Source organism: Neoarius graeffei, chromosome 5 (assembly GCF_027579695.1).
Source record: "Neoarius graeffei isolate fNeoGra1 chromosome 5, fNeoGra1.pri, whole genome shotgun sequence".
In the NCBI taxonomy this organism is placed as follows: Eukaryota; Metazoa; Chordata; class Actinopteri; order Siluriformes; family Ariidae; genus Neoarius; species Neoarius graeffei.
Genome location: NC_083573.1, coordinates 94464367 through 94483785, shown reverse-complemented (window position 1 = coordinate 94483785; position 19419 = coordinate 94464367). Strand labels below are relative to the sequence as shown.

At 41.1% G+C, this 19419-nt stretch overlaps 1 protein-coding gene across 1 annotated transcript in view; it reads right to left on the bottom strand.

Moving 5' to 3' along the window:
* The window catches only part of plod2 (procollagen-lysine, 2-oxoglutarate 5-dioxygenase 2), a 146688-nt gene that overhangs the window by 64777 nt on the left and 62492 nt on the right, over window positions 1-19419 (bottom strand). Inside the window, exons 3-4 of the mRNA XM_060922536.1 lie at window positions 17576-17712; window positions 11348-11511 (exon numbers count right to left, since the gene is read on the bottom strand). Coding sequence (XP_060778519.1) covers window positions 11348-11511; window positions 17576-17712 — 301 coding nt within the window. The remainder of the gene's footprint in view (window positions 1-11347; window positions 11512-17575; window positions 17713-19419) is intronic.

Here is a 19419-nt window from a genome sequence, read left to right as displayed (position 1 = left end):
ATGTGGCCCTAAATTCTCGGCTATTTTTTCCTGCTTCACCATGACCCAATTCAAGATACTATGTGATGCATCACGTCGTGGGCTTTCCCTGTTCGCACAAGGCATTGTGGGATACAAATTTGAAACAGGAGAGAAAAATGGAGGATGTGAGTGTGCGAATGAAATGTGAAAGACCAACTACAGTAACGGAAAGAAAGCGAGAAGAAAAGACGTGATGTTATATACGAAGGAAAGGAAACGCAGGACCAAACTAATAAATATCGGCGCTCAGCGAGCACCTCAGTGTGATCAGCTGTTCGTTTAACGACAGAATGATGGAACTGTCAGTGCACAGTCAAAGGTAAACCTGTAGATGGCAGTAATGCAACACTGTGGATGCCAGCTGCTGTACAACCCCAAAGAAAAAAAAAAAAGAAGCTGAATGTAAACCTGCGCATGTGCACACTGACTTCCTCTGTCTGCTTGACTGCATGAAGTGAATGATTTCATGCACATTATTTGCTTTAATCCCTTCAAATTAAATAACTTCCCAGCCACAGAATGGCCTGATATTTTGTGAGCTATTCCAGAAATAAACGTATATCACAAGGAGCAAATTTCAGAGGGAACTAAATTTCACGGATTTTATGAAATCGAAAGGCCGTCTAGCTTTAAGTGGCTTCTTTAAGTCTGTTTCATAAATAGACTATTAGAGTATAACCACTGCATAAGCTAAGCAGTAATTGTAACAGAAAAGCTCTTCAATCCTTATTTTGCTCCTGCGTTAGCTGAGAAAATCCTTCACATGGTGAAAAAGTGTGATATTTTAGTCGGTATATGTGTGTTTTTGAAAATTGCAGATCTTTCTGAACTGAAATCCTTTCATTTGTTTCATTACAGTGGTGTATAGATATTTTGACACACTATCTGATTACAATCTGATTTAATGGTTCTGACTGCAAAGTTGAATTCTGGGTAAAAATATTCTATTTCTGTTGCTGTTGGAGTTTTGAGATGTTTCACATCAAAACTGAGGAGTTACGCTGCTGCACACACATACACACACTGTGTATCCTATGTGTAAATTTTTTGCCGAGATAAAAAGTGTCCCGCATTTTATGGTTCCGGAGATCGCCGAAGCAAGTCAGCAACTATATCATGTGACCACCGTGGGGCGTTTTTGACCTACTTTTAACCAAAACAAGTTGGCATGGGCTAATATGGTGAATTCTGCTCTCTGAACTCCAAAATATGAAAACGAGCCAGCTAAAAAGCGTGTCAGAACAGCGATAAAAACCAAAAGGTTGTTGTGAAGGGACAGATCGAACTCTGGAATCAACTGCAGGATGAAACAGGTACGAAAGAAATTTCTGACAAAGAATTTTTAGTGCTTGTCTTGGATTGGTGAGTTTGAGTATGGAGTTATACACCTAATGTTTTGATCTTACACGGAAAGAAACGATAACACAAAAGCAGTAACGGAGAAAAGATATATCCGTCTTTTGTTTCATGGATCTATTCGCGAATGTCAACCACAAATCACATCCCTGCGACTCAAAACTCTCCGAGGTTGGTGCAGAGTCACGATGTTTTCTGTGCATCACCATCTTGGTGTGACGCAGTTCCATAGTTATGCTAATTAGTTCAAGAGCCTCGTGTTTGGCTGTTTCCGTAGGGCCGTACTGTTTACCTCAAGTGGGAGGATATTCGGTCCCAAAATGGAGTAAAAGCGACCCTCAGGACATCAAAACGATCACGTCTCGTCCACATGATATTGTTTTTGCGAGACAGGAAAATGCCATGCACTACAAAGGTTAGTTAGGTTATTGCCCGAACCGATAATCACATCATTAGTTTTTCTTTGGCTAATCAGACACAAGGAACATCACCACACTTGCCAGAGCAATTAGGGGTTAGATGCCTTGCTCAAGGGCACTTGAGCCAGTCCTACTGGTTCAGGGAATTGACCCAGCAACCTTTTGGTCCCAAAGCTGTTTCTCTAATCATTTAACCATTGCTTCCCCAAACTGCACAATAAAATACTGTATATAATATATCAGATGACTTTGCAGTCAGTCCCTTTAATTAGACTTGTCCACTAACACGCAACGACACATAGAGTAGCTGTTGAACAACCAGATCAAAACGTGACATTCACTGTGTGAGGAAATTACACTTGGATAGCAAGATTTTGGACATCTTGATGCAGACTGATTGATTTTATCACTATGTTTGTTAAAATGGCTCTTTACACAACATGATCTTTGCAGGATGACAGTAAGACGATTAAAAAGACACTGAAACAATTTTCGCATCTCATTATCTCTAGCCAGGCAGCACGGTGGTGTAGTGGTTAGCACTGTCGCCTCACAGCAAGAAGGTCCTGGGTTCGAGCCCCGTGGCCGGCGAGGGCCTTTCTGTGTGGAGTTTGCATGTTCTCCCCGTGTCCGCATGGGTTTCCTCCGGGTGCTCTGGTTTCCCCCACAGTCCAAAGACATGCAGGTTAGGTTAACTGGTGACTCTAAATTGACCGTAGGTGTGAATGTGAGTGGTTGTCTGTGTCTATGTGTCAGCCCTGCGATGACCTGGCGACTTGTCCAGGGTATACCCCGCCTTTCGCCCGTAGTCAGCTGGGATAGGCTCCAGCTTGTCTGCAACCCTGTAGAAGGATAAAGTGGCTAGAGATAATGAGATGAGATGAGATTATCTCTAGCCATTTTATCCTGTTCTACAGGGTCGCAGGCAAGCTGGAGCCTATCCCAGCTGACTACGGGCGAAAGGCGGGGTACACCCTGGACAAGTCGCCAGGTCATCACAGGGCTGACACATAGACACAGACAACCACTCACACCTATGGTCAATTTAGAGTCACCAGTTAATCTAACCTGCATGTCTTTGGACTGTGGGGGAAACCGGAGCACCCGGAGGAAACCCACGCGGACACGGGGAGAACATGCAAACTCCGCACAGAAAGGCCCTTGCCGGCCACGGGGCTCGAACCCGGACCTTCTTGTTGTGAGGCGACAGCGCTAACCACTACACCACTGTGCCACCCATTTTCACATCTCTTTAGTGAAATATTTAATTTGTGCTAGCAGCGCTGGCACAAGTTGTTACCCTCACTCAGGATCATTTTACTTTTTTTTCTTCTTCTTCTTCTTCTTATTATTATTATCAATCCTAACATTTTTAGGATGCTATTTTTCCCTCAGTTTTCAACCAATCACCACCAAATTTCACACGATGAATACCTCTGGGCTGAATTAAGTTGCTCTGACTTTTGGTGCTGATCCGGATCACTGAACCAGAATGATCCATGCAAAACAGGCTTTTTTCCTCACCAAGCATCATCCTCTATCTCTTACCATTCCGGATCTATAGGGTATGGTGACCAGACATCCCGGTTTGTAAGAGCAAGTGCAAATCACTGTGACTTTCATCACAGTCACTGTCTAGTTGTGGTTTATTGAAGTAATGCCTCTCAATACATTGCAGGGGAATTTTTTTTTCTTTTTCTTTTTTCAAACCCGGATTTTGTCATTGGTCGGTTGGTTGTCAGAATTTAGACATGACATCAGATGTTTTCCCATAATGGCCACACATACTGTAAAGATATAAAAATCCCTTTATAACAGTAACTAATTTGTAGATTATGTCAAACACAAGGACAGATAAAATACCCTGACAACAAATAACATCACAATAATGTAGTCTTTTAAAAAAAGCTAGAAAGTAGTATTGAACAAAGAAAACTTGTGAGGGAGCGTGACTGAGTCATTCACGTGATTAAAGCACTTGCTTATTTAAAACACTGGTTCAGCTATGGTAACAAAACATTCTTTTACTACCGAGCAATAAAGCAAAGACATCTAGAATTATAATTTCAGTAGTTCATTTTAACCATCACTGAGCAAAGACATGCAGAAATTATAAAGTGTGTTGATCTTTCTACACAGGCAAACTCTTGTTCTTGGCCTTCCTCATGCACATACACTTTCTTTGACTTTTTTTTTTAACAAGCCTTTCATTCAAAAGTCATCTAATCTAAAAAAGTATCTGTATTCTGAGAACATTTTTATATTTCTTACTGTAAAAACTTTAAAACTATTCCCATTATATTATTTTTTTCCCTCTAATTGTTGAAATGTTGTGTGAGAAATGTTCTAATAACATTGTCAACCAAACTACAGCAGGTCTTTTTTTTTTCCTTTTAGAAATTTCCAGGAATGTTATTTTTGTAAGGTAACAGTCTACCTTTCTGACAACCTGTGAACTGGGACCAAATTCTCACATCTGCTCACTGACTGGCTAAGCTCTTAAAGGAAACCTCCACCCTCAATTACATTAAATATGTTTATATTGAAATATTTGTGGCCAGCATGGTAGTGAGTTTACATTACCATCTGTGCTGAATTCCTCGTGTCCTCCCCATGCCCATGTTGGTTTTCTCCAAAAAAATATGCTGGTAGGTGGATTGTTACTTTAAATTGCTGCTAGGTATTAATACACCCAGGGTGTGTTCCCACCTTGTACCCGGTGTTCCCAAGATTGACTTTGGATCCATTAGGATCCTGCTAAGGATAAAGTGCTTACTGGAGATGACTGAAATATTTATGATTTGTTTAGTCTTTAGTTTCTGGTGCTAACTTTCTGTGAGAAGTTTGCCAGGCTAGAGTCACAGGGGGAAGGAATGTTATTGCTAATGTATTTATAATGGCAGGGCGGCACAGTGGTGTAGTGGTTAGCGCTGCCGCCTCACAGTAAGAAGGTCCGGGTTCGAGCCCCATGGCCGGCGAGGGCCTTTCTGTGTGGAGTTTGCATGTTCTCCCCGTGTCCGCGTGGGTTTCCTCCGGGTGCTCCGGTTTCCCCCACAGTCCAAAGACATGCAGGTTAGGTTAACTGGTGACTCTAAATTGACCGTAGGTGTGAATGTGAGTGTGAATGGTTGTCTGTGTCTATGTGTCAGCCCTGTGATGACCTGGCGACTTGTCCAGGGTGTACCCCGCCTTTTGCCCGTAGTCAGCTGGGATAGGCTCCAGCTTGCCTGCGACCCTGTAGAACAGGATAAAGCGGCTAGAGATAATGAGATGAGATGAGAATGAGATTTATAATGGAGTTTAACATAAGAAGAATTTTCAATAAGCTCAAATGGATAAAGGTTGGCTTTCACTTTTAGCATCCAAAAACAAACCAAAAAAAAAAAAAAGAGCTCCTTTTCTCATTCACTATTTCCCAGCCAATATATTAAAGCTAGACGGCTTTTCAATTTCATAAAATCGGTGAAATGTAGTTCCCTCTGAAATTTGGTCATTGTGCGATATATGTTTATTTCTATAATATCTCACAAAATATCAGGCCGGGATTAAAGCAAATAACATGCATGAAATCGCTTGCTTCATGCAGTCAAGCAGACAGAGGAAGTCCGTGCGCAGGTGCAGGTTTACTTTCTTCTTCTTCTTTTGGGTTTTATGGCAGCTGGCATCCACAGTATTGCATTACTGCCATCTATAGGTTTACCTTTGACCGTGCACTGACAGTTCTATCATTCTGTCACTAAACGAACAACTCATCACACCGAGGTGCTTGCTGACCACCGATATTTATTAGTTTGGTCCTGCGTTTCCTTTCCTTCGTATATAACATAACATCTTTTCTTCTCACTTTCCATTACTGTAGTCGATCTTTTACGTTTCATTCATACACTCACATCCTCCGTTTTCCTCTCCTGTTTCAAATTTGTATCCCACAATGCCTTGTGTAAATGGGGAAAAGGCCACCATGTGATGCATGATGTAGTATCTTGATTTGGGTCATGGTGAAGCAGTAAAATATAGTGGAGACTATTGGACCAGATGATCCTAAATTCATTAATTGTTCTTTAAAAAAATAAATAAATAAAAGTGGAAGTCTGTGATTTGAATTCAGTCAGTAGCCACTAAACAAAAATTACTGGGTGTCAGGGAAAATTATTTTTATGACCTACACTTGAGAAATCTGAAAGGCAACCCAATGTAGAAACAGTGGAAATGTTGCAAATACTGGACTTGAAGTCCCAGAACTTAATTCAGATATATGATGCAGCTGCACTGAGTTACAGCAGAAATTCGACTAATTTCTGCACTCTGCAATACAGATGCGGGTAGGGAATCAAACTTTTGTGGTTACCAGAGGATCAGCCCCCCACTGTAACCCTAGCAGTATCATAGGTGAGAGACTGAGGGCTACTGAAACAGACATTGGCGCCGCCCAAAGTCCCTTGATGGCATGGGAAGGACTGATTTGATTTGATTGTGAATAACCATGAGTGACAAGATGGTGCAGTGGTTAGCACTGTCACCTCACAGCAAGAAGGTTCTGGAAGGTTTCAAACATTGAGGTCCATGGGGGCCTTTCTGTGTAGAGTTTGCATGTTCTCATCATGCCTGAATGGGTTTCCCCAGGTGCTCCAATTTCCTTCCACAGTCCGAAGATAAATAGATGAAGTCCACTGGCTACTCTAAATAGCCTAAAGGTGTGAATGTGAGTGTGATGGTTGTTCATATCTGTGTTATCCTTGAGATAGGTTAGTGACCTGTCCAGGATGTACCCTGCCTCTCAGCTGAAGTCATTTGGGATTGGCTCCAGCTTCTCCCATGACCCTGACAGATACAGTGGTGCTTGAAAGTTTGTGAACCCTTTAGAATTTTCTATATTTCTGCATAAATATGACCTAAAACATCAACAGATTTTCACACAAGTCCTAAAAGTAGATAAAGAGAACCCAGTTAAACAAATGAGACAAAAATATTATACTTGGTCATGTATTTATTGAGGAAAATGATCCAATATTACATATCTGTGAGTGGCAAAAGTATGTGAACCTCTCCGATTAGCAGTTAATTTGAAGGTGAAATTAGAGTCAGGTGTTTTCAATCAATGGGATGACAATCAGGTGCGAGTGGGCACCCTGTTTTATTTAAAGAACAGGGATCTATCAAAGTCTGATCTTCACAACACATGTTTGTGGAAGTGTATCATGGCACGAACAAAGGAGATTTCTGAGGACCTCAGAAAACGCGTTGTTGATGCTCATCAGGCTGGAAAAGGTTACAAAGCCATCTCTAAAGAGTTTGGACTCCACCAATCCACAGTCAGACAGATTGTGTACAAATGGAGGAAATTCAAGACCATTGTTACCCTCCCTGGGAGTGGTCGACCAACAAAGATCACTCCAAGAGCAAGGCGTGTAATAGTCGACGAGGTCACGAAGGACCCTAGGGTAACTTCTAAGCAACTGAAGGCCTCTCTCACATTGGCTAATGTTAATGTTCATGAGTCCACCATCAGGAGAACACTGAACAACAATGGTGTGCATGGCTAGGTTGCAAGGAGAAAGCCACTGCTCTCCAAAAAGAACATTGCTGCTCATCTGCAGTTTGCTAAAGATCACGTGGACAAGCCAGAAGGCTACTGGAAAAATGTTTGTGGACGGATGAGACCAAAATGGAACTTTTTGGTTTAAATGAGAAGCGTTTGGAGAAAGAAAATCACTGCATTCCAGCATAAGAACCTTATCCCATCTGTGAAACATGGTGGTGGTGGTATCATGGTTTGGGCCCGATTTGCTGCATCTGAGCCAGGACGGCTTGCCATCATTGATGGAACAATGAATTCTGAATTATTCCGGCGAATTCTAAAGGAAATTGTCAGGACATCTGTCCATGAACTGAATCTCAAGAGAAGGTGGGTCATGCAGCAAGACAACGACCCTAAGCACACAAGTCGTTCTACCAAAGAATGGTTAAAGAAGAATAAAGTTAATGTTTTGGAATGGCCAAGTCAAAGTCCTGGCCTTAATCCAATCGAAATGATGTGGAAGGACCTGAAGCGAGCAGTTCATGTGAGGAAACCCACCAACATCCTAGAGTTGAAGCTGTTCTGTACGGAGGAATGGGCTCAGATTCCTCCAAGCCAGTGTGCAGGACTGATCAACAGTTACCAGAAACGTTTAGTTGCAGTTATTGCTGCACACGGGGGTCACACCAAATACTGAAAGCAAAAGTTCACATACTTTTGCCACTCACAGATATGTAATATTGGATCATTTTCCTCAATAAATAAATGACCAAGTATAATATTTTTTGTCTAATTTGTTTAACTGGGTTCTCTTTATCTACTTTTAGGACTTGTGTGAAAATCTGATGATGTTTTAGGTTATATTTATGCAGAAATATAGAAAATTCTAACGGGTTCACAAACTTTCAAGCACCACTGTATGTGCTATACGTAATGGATGGATGGATGAAGTAACCATTCATGAAAGAAAACAGACCAACATGTATTAAAGTGACACAGGTCAATGTGCTGGTTCAGGAATCATTTAATCCACTCCCTTTTCTGAATTGTTTGAGCTGATACCCATCTGCATAGCTGGTATGCATCATCTTGTTTCAATACATTTTATTTCCTAATGCGGGATGTCCTAACCACGTGCTACTCTGTTTAGGCCCCGGTCACACCGCCCGAACTTTGCTGGAGCGTTCCTTGAACGGTGGGGGGGGGGCGAATTTCGACAACGCTCGTCACCGTGCACAAAATGGGAAAAAAATTGAAAACATGGGCGTTGGCTTAGCGGTGCACCGCTGAAGCCGGCGTTGCTTTAGCGTTGGTTTAGCAGTAGCGAGTGGTAGCGAGCGTTGGTTTAGCGGTGACGTGAGCGTTGGTATAGCGGCGTTCTGCGCATGCGGGCTTTGGCTCGGCGGGGGTATAAAGTTGGTTTAGCACCAATCATAGCAAGTCTCTCAGCATCCATGGTGATACAGTTTTACTGTAACTTTGATCAAATTCGATATAGATGAGGTCTGAACTCAACGGCAGCTCGATTCCAAATGAGCTCCTGGTCCATTTCTCCCCGTATTTATAGCCAAATTCTGGTCCCGCTCCGACACCTCTATACCAACGCCAAACCAAAGTTCATCGCCGCCATGGATAGCTGCTTCAACGCCCGACACCGTTCCAGCAACACCATGTCCGCTCGTAAAACGCTTACAACCGCTCCACCGAAGTTTGTGCAACGTTTAATCGCCGCCCGGGCAACGCTGGCAAAGCAGTGGTGGTCCAGCGTTCAAGATTTCTGCGTTGGCCTAGCGGACCCAAGCGTCCACGAACTTGCATCTAGCGGTGCCAAACTTTGACTGGGCGTTGGTGGAGCGGGGGTGAACTTTGCCGGGGTGGAAAATTGCCCCCTCCTCACCACTCGCAATATTTTGTGCAGCTCAAAACTTTCGGAGCGGTAGGAGGGCCCCTCGAGAAACATCAGCGGTGGCCGAGCGTATACGGCGTTGCTTTAATGGGGGCCAACTTTTGTTAAACGGTGGTGAACGGTTACGAGCGGTGATGAATTTTTTTCACCGCTCCAGGAACGCTCCAGCAAAGTTCGGGCAGTGTGACCGGGGCCTTACAAACTGCTCGCTCAGCAGCCAGTTCAGAAAAGTTACATGAGGTCATGTGCAGGTCAGAGGTCGCGACTGTGGAGCCATAGCAAACATGGCAGATCACCCAGATTGAACAAAGACTCCTAAATCGAGACAAAAAACAACAATTTTAAGGAAGTGTCTGACATTGTCAGAGGCAAAACGTGCCAGAAAAAGAAAGGAAGAAAAAAAATATTCCAAATCTAAACACACCTGTGACCTTGAAGGCTCTCGAGCGGTCGCTTGTGTGTTGGAAGCCACCTGTTCCGCCATGTTTGTTGCAACCTTGCTCTTTATAATATTATAATAAGGATAAACTTTGATCGTTTCCGTACCCAAGTGTAAATGTTAGCATGCAGCGTTTTCCAGCTCGTTCTCCTTCACAGGCATGAGGCCAGTGGGCAATACAGCATGTGATTCAAGTACCTAGGGGTTATTCTAGCTCCATAGGGTACTATTCATCTTTTTAATACATCGACCTGTGTCACTTTAAATGAAAGAAGTTTAAACCAAGAAAGTCAACTCAGAATTTCACTGATCACATACTAATCATCAATATTAATCTGCAAGTCTTCTGAAAGGATTTTGCAGCTTCACTGTGTGCCCTGGCACTATGTGGACTAACGAGTTTGGAAAATGAGTAACAGAACCTCCAGTGTCCTTTCATAGACTAATAAAAACCAAGCAGGTTACTTCTTTATATAGTCCATTAACCCAATACAGTACTTTAGACAGCATTTACCTTGTCAGGGTGTTGGATCGCTGTAAGAACATGACCAACCCTCAGGTTTCACATGGCCGAGTGTCACAATCAGGAAACCCTGTTTCTAAAGATCACTGAGCAAAATATCCAAGGCGGTAATTGTGCTGTTTAAAATAGATGCCTAGGATAAATACTGTGGTTTCCGAGCCTGCATGACTGCCAACTGGTGAGTGTTTAGAGGTCATGATGAGCTCCTGGTTTAGATTTAGATTGGGAGGAGATGAAGAGATAATGGATTAAAGAAGAACCATAGAGAAGGAACTGGGTGTGGTGAAGCTAGTTTTCTCTCATACATACGGTACACACAATTTCTCTCCACATGTAGACCTTTTGAACTGTCTTTTTGCCTCTTTCTCCCCCACACTCCCTCTCTGATGAATACCCCATTCATTTGAGCACTCTGACATGAATAGAGCAGTATACCCGATGTCCTTGAGGAAATACCACAGTATGACTGTGCTGGTTTAAAAAGAAAACACTTCCCCTATTCTATTCTTATCAGGATAGATATATTAAAACTGCCCTGCTTTTGTGGCTCATCATGCTTACCATAATTTTTGGTGTTTTTTTTTTTTTTTTTCACCCGAGTAGATCCACACAGCTGTGCTAGAGCTAAAACAATGCTTGGAAAGACTTTTCAGTGACTTGACTATAATCTGACCTCCCACATTGCAGTGTGTGCATGTGTGCTAATGAATCAGAATGAAGTTAACATGGTCAATATCAAGCAAAATGCTTAGATTTAAATGGGGACCTATAAATAGTGCCAAATCCTGCATTTTAAATATTCAAGACATTGATAATTTTTGTTTTGAATATTTCAAAATTCTAAAATGTTGTTTATTTCCAATTTTAAAAGAAAAAAAATCCAATTTTCCAGTATGGTCTCAGACTTCTGGATTCCATTGTTTGTAAAAGACAGGTGCCAATAGTTTCTATCACTTACACTGGCAATTATTTGAATGCATTGAACAAAGAAAACAAGACATCAAAATGTCTATAAATCATTGCCACTATTCAAAGTAATGGTAGATGATAGAGTCAAGCTTTGTTAATCCCAGTGTGCAAAGCAAAACCTTAGTTTGTCCCTTTAATGAGCAGAACCCCCCCCCCCCGAAAACAAACACTTTCCAAACATTCCCCAGCTGCCTACCTCCAGAGTTGAGGAAGCGTTTTCCACTGCGGATGTATGGGTACTTCTCCGCCAAGTGCGCATCCGGCCAGATAACACCCTCTGCAGCAAACACCACCTTATGATTGACCTGCTGGAACTTCCTCAAGATCTCCTCTGGCCCTCCAGCGAAGATGAGGTCATAGCTAAAGAGATGAAGAGTCAATGAGAAATGACCTACAGCTACAGTATATATAGTTTCTTTGAGTCCCACTATGAGGCCAGCATGGTTCCCATATCTTCACTTAAGTTTACAGGCATGTGCAGGTTTAGTCATGTGGATTTTTATAAAAATTTCCATCTAGCACCCTAAAGGTTCTTTAGACATTAAGCAGACATTTTTATCCAGAGCAACATACCCAGAGCAGTCTGGGGGTTAGGTGCCTTACTCAAAGGCACTTCAGCTATTCCTGCTGGTCCAGGGAATCAAACCAGTGACCTTTTCATCCCAAAGCCACATCTCTAACCATTAGGCTATGGCTTTCATAATCACACTACAGCTTGTGATGCTTTGTGATGGGTTATTGATGAAAATGAGGCATTTTTAGGGGAAGCCATGGCCTAAAGGTTAGAGAAGAAGTTTTGGGACCAAAATGTTGCTGGTTCAATTCCTTGGACCAGCAAGAATATCTGAAGTGCCCTTGAGCAAGGTACCTAACCTCCAGCTGCTCCCTGGGCTGCCCACTGCTGTGGGTATGTCAGGATCTTGTTGTATGTCACTCTGGATAAGAGTGTCTGCTAAATGCCTGTAATGTAATGCTTTGGTTGCAATGCATGATGACATACAGGCAAGCTAAAAGTTGTGGCCACACAGCAAGTGAACAATTGACGATATTCTTTTGAGGAGACCTGGCATTTTTCCTAGGAGGCATGCTTGAGGGTTTTGTACATATCAGCATCTGGCAGGAAAATGATCACTGATACCTTGTTCAATACATTTCAACAATGCATGACATCAGCACCAAACAATCAGCAGTGATCATGAGTGTGTCGTCTAACCATCACCAAACAGTTGCCAAATATTCATGAACCCTTCACCCAACCAATTGCAAACCTCAGTAAAGGATCCCCGAATGTAAATGCTCTTTTCAAGTCTTGACTAAGGTTATGCTATGCCTCACTGCTGTGTCGCTGAGGCTCCAGCGAGCATCAGGGATATGGATTTGAGACAAATATGTCAAGAGGCTTGGCGAAGGTTCCCCAAACTTCAGGAAGTATTCCCAAACCCATTTGTGAGTATTTACCACTTATTTTGCCAACGAAAACATCATCACTCAATTTCAATGCATGCATTGAAATTTTTTGTGATGTTTTTGACCACTCATGAGGCAGAGACACACCAAAAAACAACTCACAAAGCTTAGAGAACATTTGCCGTGTATTGCACGATTAGTGGCAATGCTACCAATTTTGTATTCACAAACCCATTGTGAGCTGTAGTGTGACCAGGGCCTTAGTTAATCTTTAAGGATTCCACCATTCTATCATAAAATAGAAGGTTCTAGAAATAACAGAAAAGGCTTCAAGCAGAACCAATACATAAAGCAGTCCACTTAGAACCTTACTGATGCTCCAAATGTCAAAAATGAATAGTGTACGCTCTTTGAAAATGTTCCCTTTAGCACCATAAATTGTTCTGCTATCATTAAAGTCTTCCACATTAGTTGTCCATACGCTGCAACAAAAGCTTCTAGAGAGGACTACTTTAGAAAAGCAAGTAGTCCACTGAGAACCTTACTGATGCAAGAAATGTGAAATTGGGTCCAATATACAGGCAAATATTAAATATACATATTAAACTCATGCACCCAATTTTGGAATAGATTGTTTGTAATATAAATTTATACTGTGGGGGGTCTGGAATTTATTTTTTCAGTGAAAGGAGATTCTGGACAGCCTCTGAGCTGGACAATAAATAAATAAATATGAAAAATAAAAAGCATTCCCATCCGCACTGTCACCAGTCTAGCAGCTTCAGTTGAAGACCAGCTGAAAAAATGTACATCAAGAATAAGAGGTGTTTAAAGGCTCCCGTTCCAGCCACTATTAATATCTATGGCAAGAACCTCCATCATAAACATCCAAAAGCGGAAGCATGCCCTCATATCCTCAGCCTCATATCCTCACATCTGGCCTCCACTTGTGTCCAAATGCACATCTGTCTCCACATCATACCTCACTGTTCAACCCATGCTAAAATTCAAAACCACGAAACACTGCTCTGTAAATAGTAAGACTTCTTTTCTAATCGTTCTGCACTAATAATCCAGAGGAATGGGAGGTCACATCCAAGCCACTGGTGGAGCATTGAGCAAGGCCTTGGCTCGACACCTCAGTCCTGTGCATGTACTGAATAGTCATTAGTACAGCAATGTCTGCCAGAGAATAAATATAAATGCTGCCCAAGTCAACTATATGACTACGAATAGACAGCATTTATCAATCATTTAGTAGAGTTGTGCATAAATGTTTTCAGAAGCTGAACATAACTAAAATCAACATCAGATTTGCAAAACTTTTGGAAATATATTTTCTTCATCATCATATGCAGAGCATTAGCTAGGAAAGGGGCTACAACTGTCGCATTCCTAATACCAAGCCCCTCCTGAATCAGAGACAACATCAGAAGCATCTTACCTGGGCTAAGGAGAGAAAGAACTGGACTGTTGCTCAATGGACTTGATAAAACACACTGGACCAACACCAACAGATGACATGGCACCCCAAATCATCACAGACTGCACAAACTTCACACTGGACTTCAAACACCTTGGATTCTGTGCCTCTCCATTCTTCCTCCAGACTCTTGGACCTTGATTTCCAAATGAAATGCAAAATTTACTTTCATCTGAAAAGAGATCTTTGGACCACTGAGCACCAGTCCAGTTCTTTCTCTCCTTAGCCCAGGTAAGATGCTTCTGACATTGTCTCTGGTTCAGGAGTGGCTTGATATTAAGAATGTGACAGTTGTAGCCCCTTTCCTGAAGATGTCTGTGCCTTGTGGCTCTTGATGCACTGACTCCACCCTCAGTCCACTCCTTGTGAAGCTCTCCCAAATTCTTGAATCAACTTTTCTTGATAATTCTCTCAAGGCTGCGGTCATCCCTGTTGCTTGTGCACCTTTTCCAGCCAGCCTTTTCAGCAATGACCTTCTGTGGCTTACCCTCCTTGTGGAGGGTGTTGATGGTCATCTTCTGGACAACTGTCAAGTCAGCAGTCTTCTCCATGATTGTGGTTGCATGTACTGAACTCGACTGAGAGATAGACGATATTTATGTTTTACTCAAACTCCAAATGAAATATTCTAATAATTTGAGATACTGGATTTCTGATTTTCATGAGCAATAAGATACCTGTACCTGTACCTGTGAATTCCTCTATTTACTTCATTGAAATGGATGAGGCAAGCTTGTTTTATCATTGACTACCTTGGCGAACTCCGATTTAGATTGTGTTAACTTCTTTGCTTCGTCGATAGTCAGGTTGGGAATTCTTGCATATTTTATCCACAGATCATGGTTGTATTTTCCCATTGGTTTAGCAAATAACAACTTGTTCGTGTAGGTGGTGTTTTCTGCTCTACATAATATACATGACTGATATATTTGAGATATTGTGCATATATGAAGTTTTGTAAGGGGGTGGTTTTGACAATTTGTAGGTCTTTGTTAGAATACTCAAACTTTCATTCACCTTCCTCCGAGTTGCGTCTTCTCCAACCCCCTTGAACCATACTTCTTAAGCATTTGAACCAGCACACTTCCATTCTACGCATTTCAATTTCTTTTGGGAGCCAAGATTGCACTCCATAGGTTAGCCGAGATCTCACACATGCTTCCAAGATTTTCCTTCTTGTAGTCATGTTGATACTGCCATCAGTTACCACAGAGTGTAATTCATTGAATTTAGCTGTTGCTTTTGCAATTTGTAGATCTGCAGATATCGCTTTAGTGTCACTTGAGATCAACTTGCCCAAGTACATAAATTCAGTCACATTCACAATTGTGTTTTCATCTACACCAGAGACTGTTCCTTTTTTTGCAAGTTCCTCATTGCTGAAGCCTCATCATTTGTGCTACAGAACAGTACTACATCATCAGCAAATAAAATCCATTAGATAATGTCAATCCCATGTAGTCCTCCATTGCTCCTTTGTTTTTCATTTGAATACAGATGAAGGATGTTGTACTCGAACTGGATTCCCCATCCTGCAGCTTCATCAATAGCATGTGCGGCAACTTTTAGTATGTAATCAAAGTAGTAATTGAAAATACAGGGGATTCCTGCCCGCCTTGTCTACATCCAACTAGGACATCAAATTTTGCTTTTGTGCCACTAATAGATGCAGTAGTACCTTCATAAAGTTTTTGCAAGATTGCTGTTAGATGTTTTGCTCCTGTTCTGTCCTGTATTGTAAGGATTGCAAAGAGAAAATTCCTTGGAACATGGGCATATGTTGCATTAAGGTCAATATAAGGAATCTTAATTTCCCTGAGGGAACCCGCCCAAAGGGATCAATAAAGTTTTATCTAATCTAATCTAATATATATTGCAATTAAGGTAATACCATATTTTTCAATAACATTATTTACAACAAATCCTAATAATAATAATCATCAAAATTTAAACAAAAATGACTTGAAATATTTCACTTTACATACAATGAATATAGAATAATATATGAGAGTTTACCTTTTTGAATTAAATTACGAAAAAAAAACCAACGTTTTCACGATATTCCAATATTTTGAGATGCATTAGTAAATTTCCAAAAACCCAGTCACAAAATGTAGGCTATGAATGGTTTTCCTACCTAAATAGATTTCCACATTTCTTGCATGAATGCTCCTGCAGACTATTTATGAATACATTTTTTCATATCCAGTTTGAAAAACAAGGTGCAATATCTCAATTCACATATCCATCCACCCTCCATTCCTGACTACACACCTCACCATTTTAAGAAAAGCAGACGAAGAGAAGGTAAAGCCTCTGCTCTATAATTTTTACGAATACTTCACTTACAGTAAGTGCAAGCTTCAGTCATCGTTGGGCAAAGGCTGTCATTATGAGCTTTCCTCTAAACTCTGAAGCTGTCAAGAAACCTGAAATTTACCTCCGAATTCAGACACGTGCATCTATAATTAGCAGTCTCCAACCTTCAGAAAGGTTTATAATAAGGACTTTCCCTGAATTGAGGAAAGGTGTTTTTATGGATCCATCTTAAGCAACCAAAAACAGCACACGTTGCAGGTAGGTACTGTATGTAGCAAGCTGAAAACACTAGGTTCTCTTTAAACTGGCATCATGCTAATTAATGTCAGTGTCTATTACAGCGAGCCAGACATGCTCATTATGCTAGGCATGCCCTAATTTAACGTGAGTAATGGATGTAAAATGGAAGACTGTTTATTCAGACTGGGGAATTAAATATAGCATAAGTGCTAGTAGTTGGCCAAATATATATTCTTAATGCAATGGCACTGCTGTGCAGATATTAACACTCCCTAGTGAGGGTCTTATACGCTTTGTATCAAGATTTCTCTTCACTGCTTTCCATGGAATCTTAGCCAGGAGTAATTTAGCTACATATCAGCCCCAATCACAGTAGCATATCAAGTAGCACAGGGCATCAAATCTACCCGAGAAACATCTGGTCCACATGCAAGATGAATAAAAGCTCTAACCTTGTTCTGACCCAGAGGTCTTAATGAGAATGTACTGGATAAAAAGGCGATTTTAACTCAGGCACACAGTATGACTGTTGTGACTTGTGAGTCTTGGCTTTTAGCATGTGAGCCTGAGTATGTTCTCCACATGAGGCCTGTCTGTTCTGCCTGGTAATAGTTTAGCCGCAATTTAACTTAAACAAACCCAAAAACTGGAGGTGGCTAATGGGGAATGAGAGCCAGTAAGGGTCAACAGTAATCTATATTCATAATGCAAACTTTTGAGATCTTCTACTGTGTACTGTATTTCATATTACAGTGCAAATCTGATTGGTCAGAAAGACTGGTCCTACGTGCTGCATGTGCTGTTTTTTTTTTCTTGCTTATGATAGATCCATAGAAACACCTACAGTTTCATATAATAACATATCATGTCTCATGTAGAACCTTAAGCCAGTCTATAAAGTAGACTTTCATTTCCAACAACTAGCCAAAATTTCCAAAATTAGTATCCTATATATGCTCCCATACCCCCCCTTACCTGTCCACAAAGAGGATCACCAGGTCTTCCTGGTCAGCCAGAACCTCCATTGCTTCCTTGAGCAGTCGAACCTTCTGTCCTCCACCAATGGAGTGTCCTACATCTCCTCCCTTCCATTCTTCACCCATCCCTAACACCTGGAAAAGACCAAGCACAATTTATATCAGAGGCACCAAATTACACTTAGGCCAGTATCAAGTGGGTTGGACTATCCATCCATCCATCCATCCATTAGCCTTAACCGCTTATCCTGTGCAAGGTCAAGGGCTGGGTTGGACTAAATAAATAAATAAAGTTTAGTAAAACAATATCACATCAACTCTTAATATGCTTTTCGTTATTGGCATTTATCTGAATGTGTTATTCAGAATTTAACAGATATAACACCAAAAATAATAACAATTGTTGTTGTTGATTTCTCATATATACCAGAGGGGAACCATCAGGGCCTTCTAGTCCTTCAGAGAAGACCCAAACATATCAGCATTTCAAAAGTTAAACTTAATATCTTTCATTCTTTAATTGCTTTCATTTTGCATAAGTTTAATTTGGCCTCATTTTGTATCAAATTTGCTTCATAAATGAGAGTTACTGTCCTGAAAACATTAAAATAGAGTTATCCAATGAGATTTTTTTGTTTGTTTGTTGTCTCTAGGCTGTGAGAGTTTTGAGCTGGTTCACTCACTGGTTAGGACTTCATTGCCGGGACAGAAGGCCATGGCAGTGTATGTTTGTGTAGGAAGTGACAGATGAATCAACCAATCTAATGAAAGGGTTACTGTGAGAGGGACCAAAAATGTATCGCCCTTGGCCTACTCCAAGGCCACCATGAGCTTAACTGTGAGTCGGCACCATCAGCGCAGCATTAAAGTCACCTTCTAGCCAGTGTAGCGTTCATCAGTAGTGTTCGCGAATGCTAATAAAGCCAGTGCTATCGAGAGCAAGCAGCACAGGCTAACGACCGAGAAACTAAGATTTCTGTCTCCAGACTTTTCTTCCACGCTGCACGCTCACCACAGTATTTTTCACTCAGACTTAAGTATTCATTTCCCTATGTAGTTTACTTAGTTACTTTTAAAATCAACATTGACAGCTACACACAACGGAGCGACCTGGCAGCCTGCCGCTAATCCCTTGCAACATCCTTTGCCCTGTTGCTTTTTTAGTGCGTCTGGCTAAGTTTTGGCTGAGCTGAAGTCCCAGATCTAATAGAACAGTTCGCCACTGGATATATACAGTGTCTTGCACAAATATTCACACTTCTTGAAATTTTTAACATTTTGTAATGTTACAACCTGGAACTGAAATGAACTTAATTGCTATTATTGCTGTGTTGTAAAGCTCGTATTGCAGAATTTCCAACGTTCGACTCAGAAAAATTAAATAAAGCACCCCCACAACTTGGAATTCCTACTTGGAAACTCAAGATGGTCTCCTCAACCCAGAGTTCAGCACATATCATCAGATCAACATGGCTGGTAACATTAAAAAATAGTAGCTCTTCTTTCCTGTAAAGGAGGCATACTATATTGGAGCATCTGCTTTTGATCAAATCAATGTACGGACTTATAAACTTCTTAAATCTACAACATTTACTATACAGTTCACTGTTTTGAGGAGGAAAATAAACATCACTCATCACAGCTGGTTCAATTGCTAGATGGCTAGACATAGAATAAATGTCATGAATTTCTACAAATAAACATAACACTGAAGTGTGTGTGGTAGGTACATCAATATAGGTTATTTAATAAATTATTTATAGTATTCACTCTCCCACTGCCATGAAATCTACATTTAGTTGTTTTTTTTTAGCAAGAAACACTTGGTTCTTTTTGAAGAAA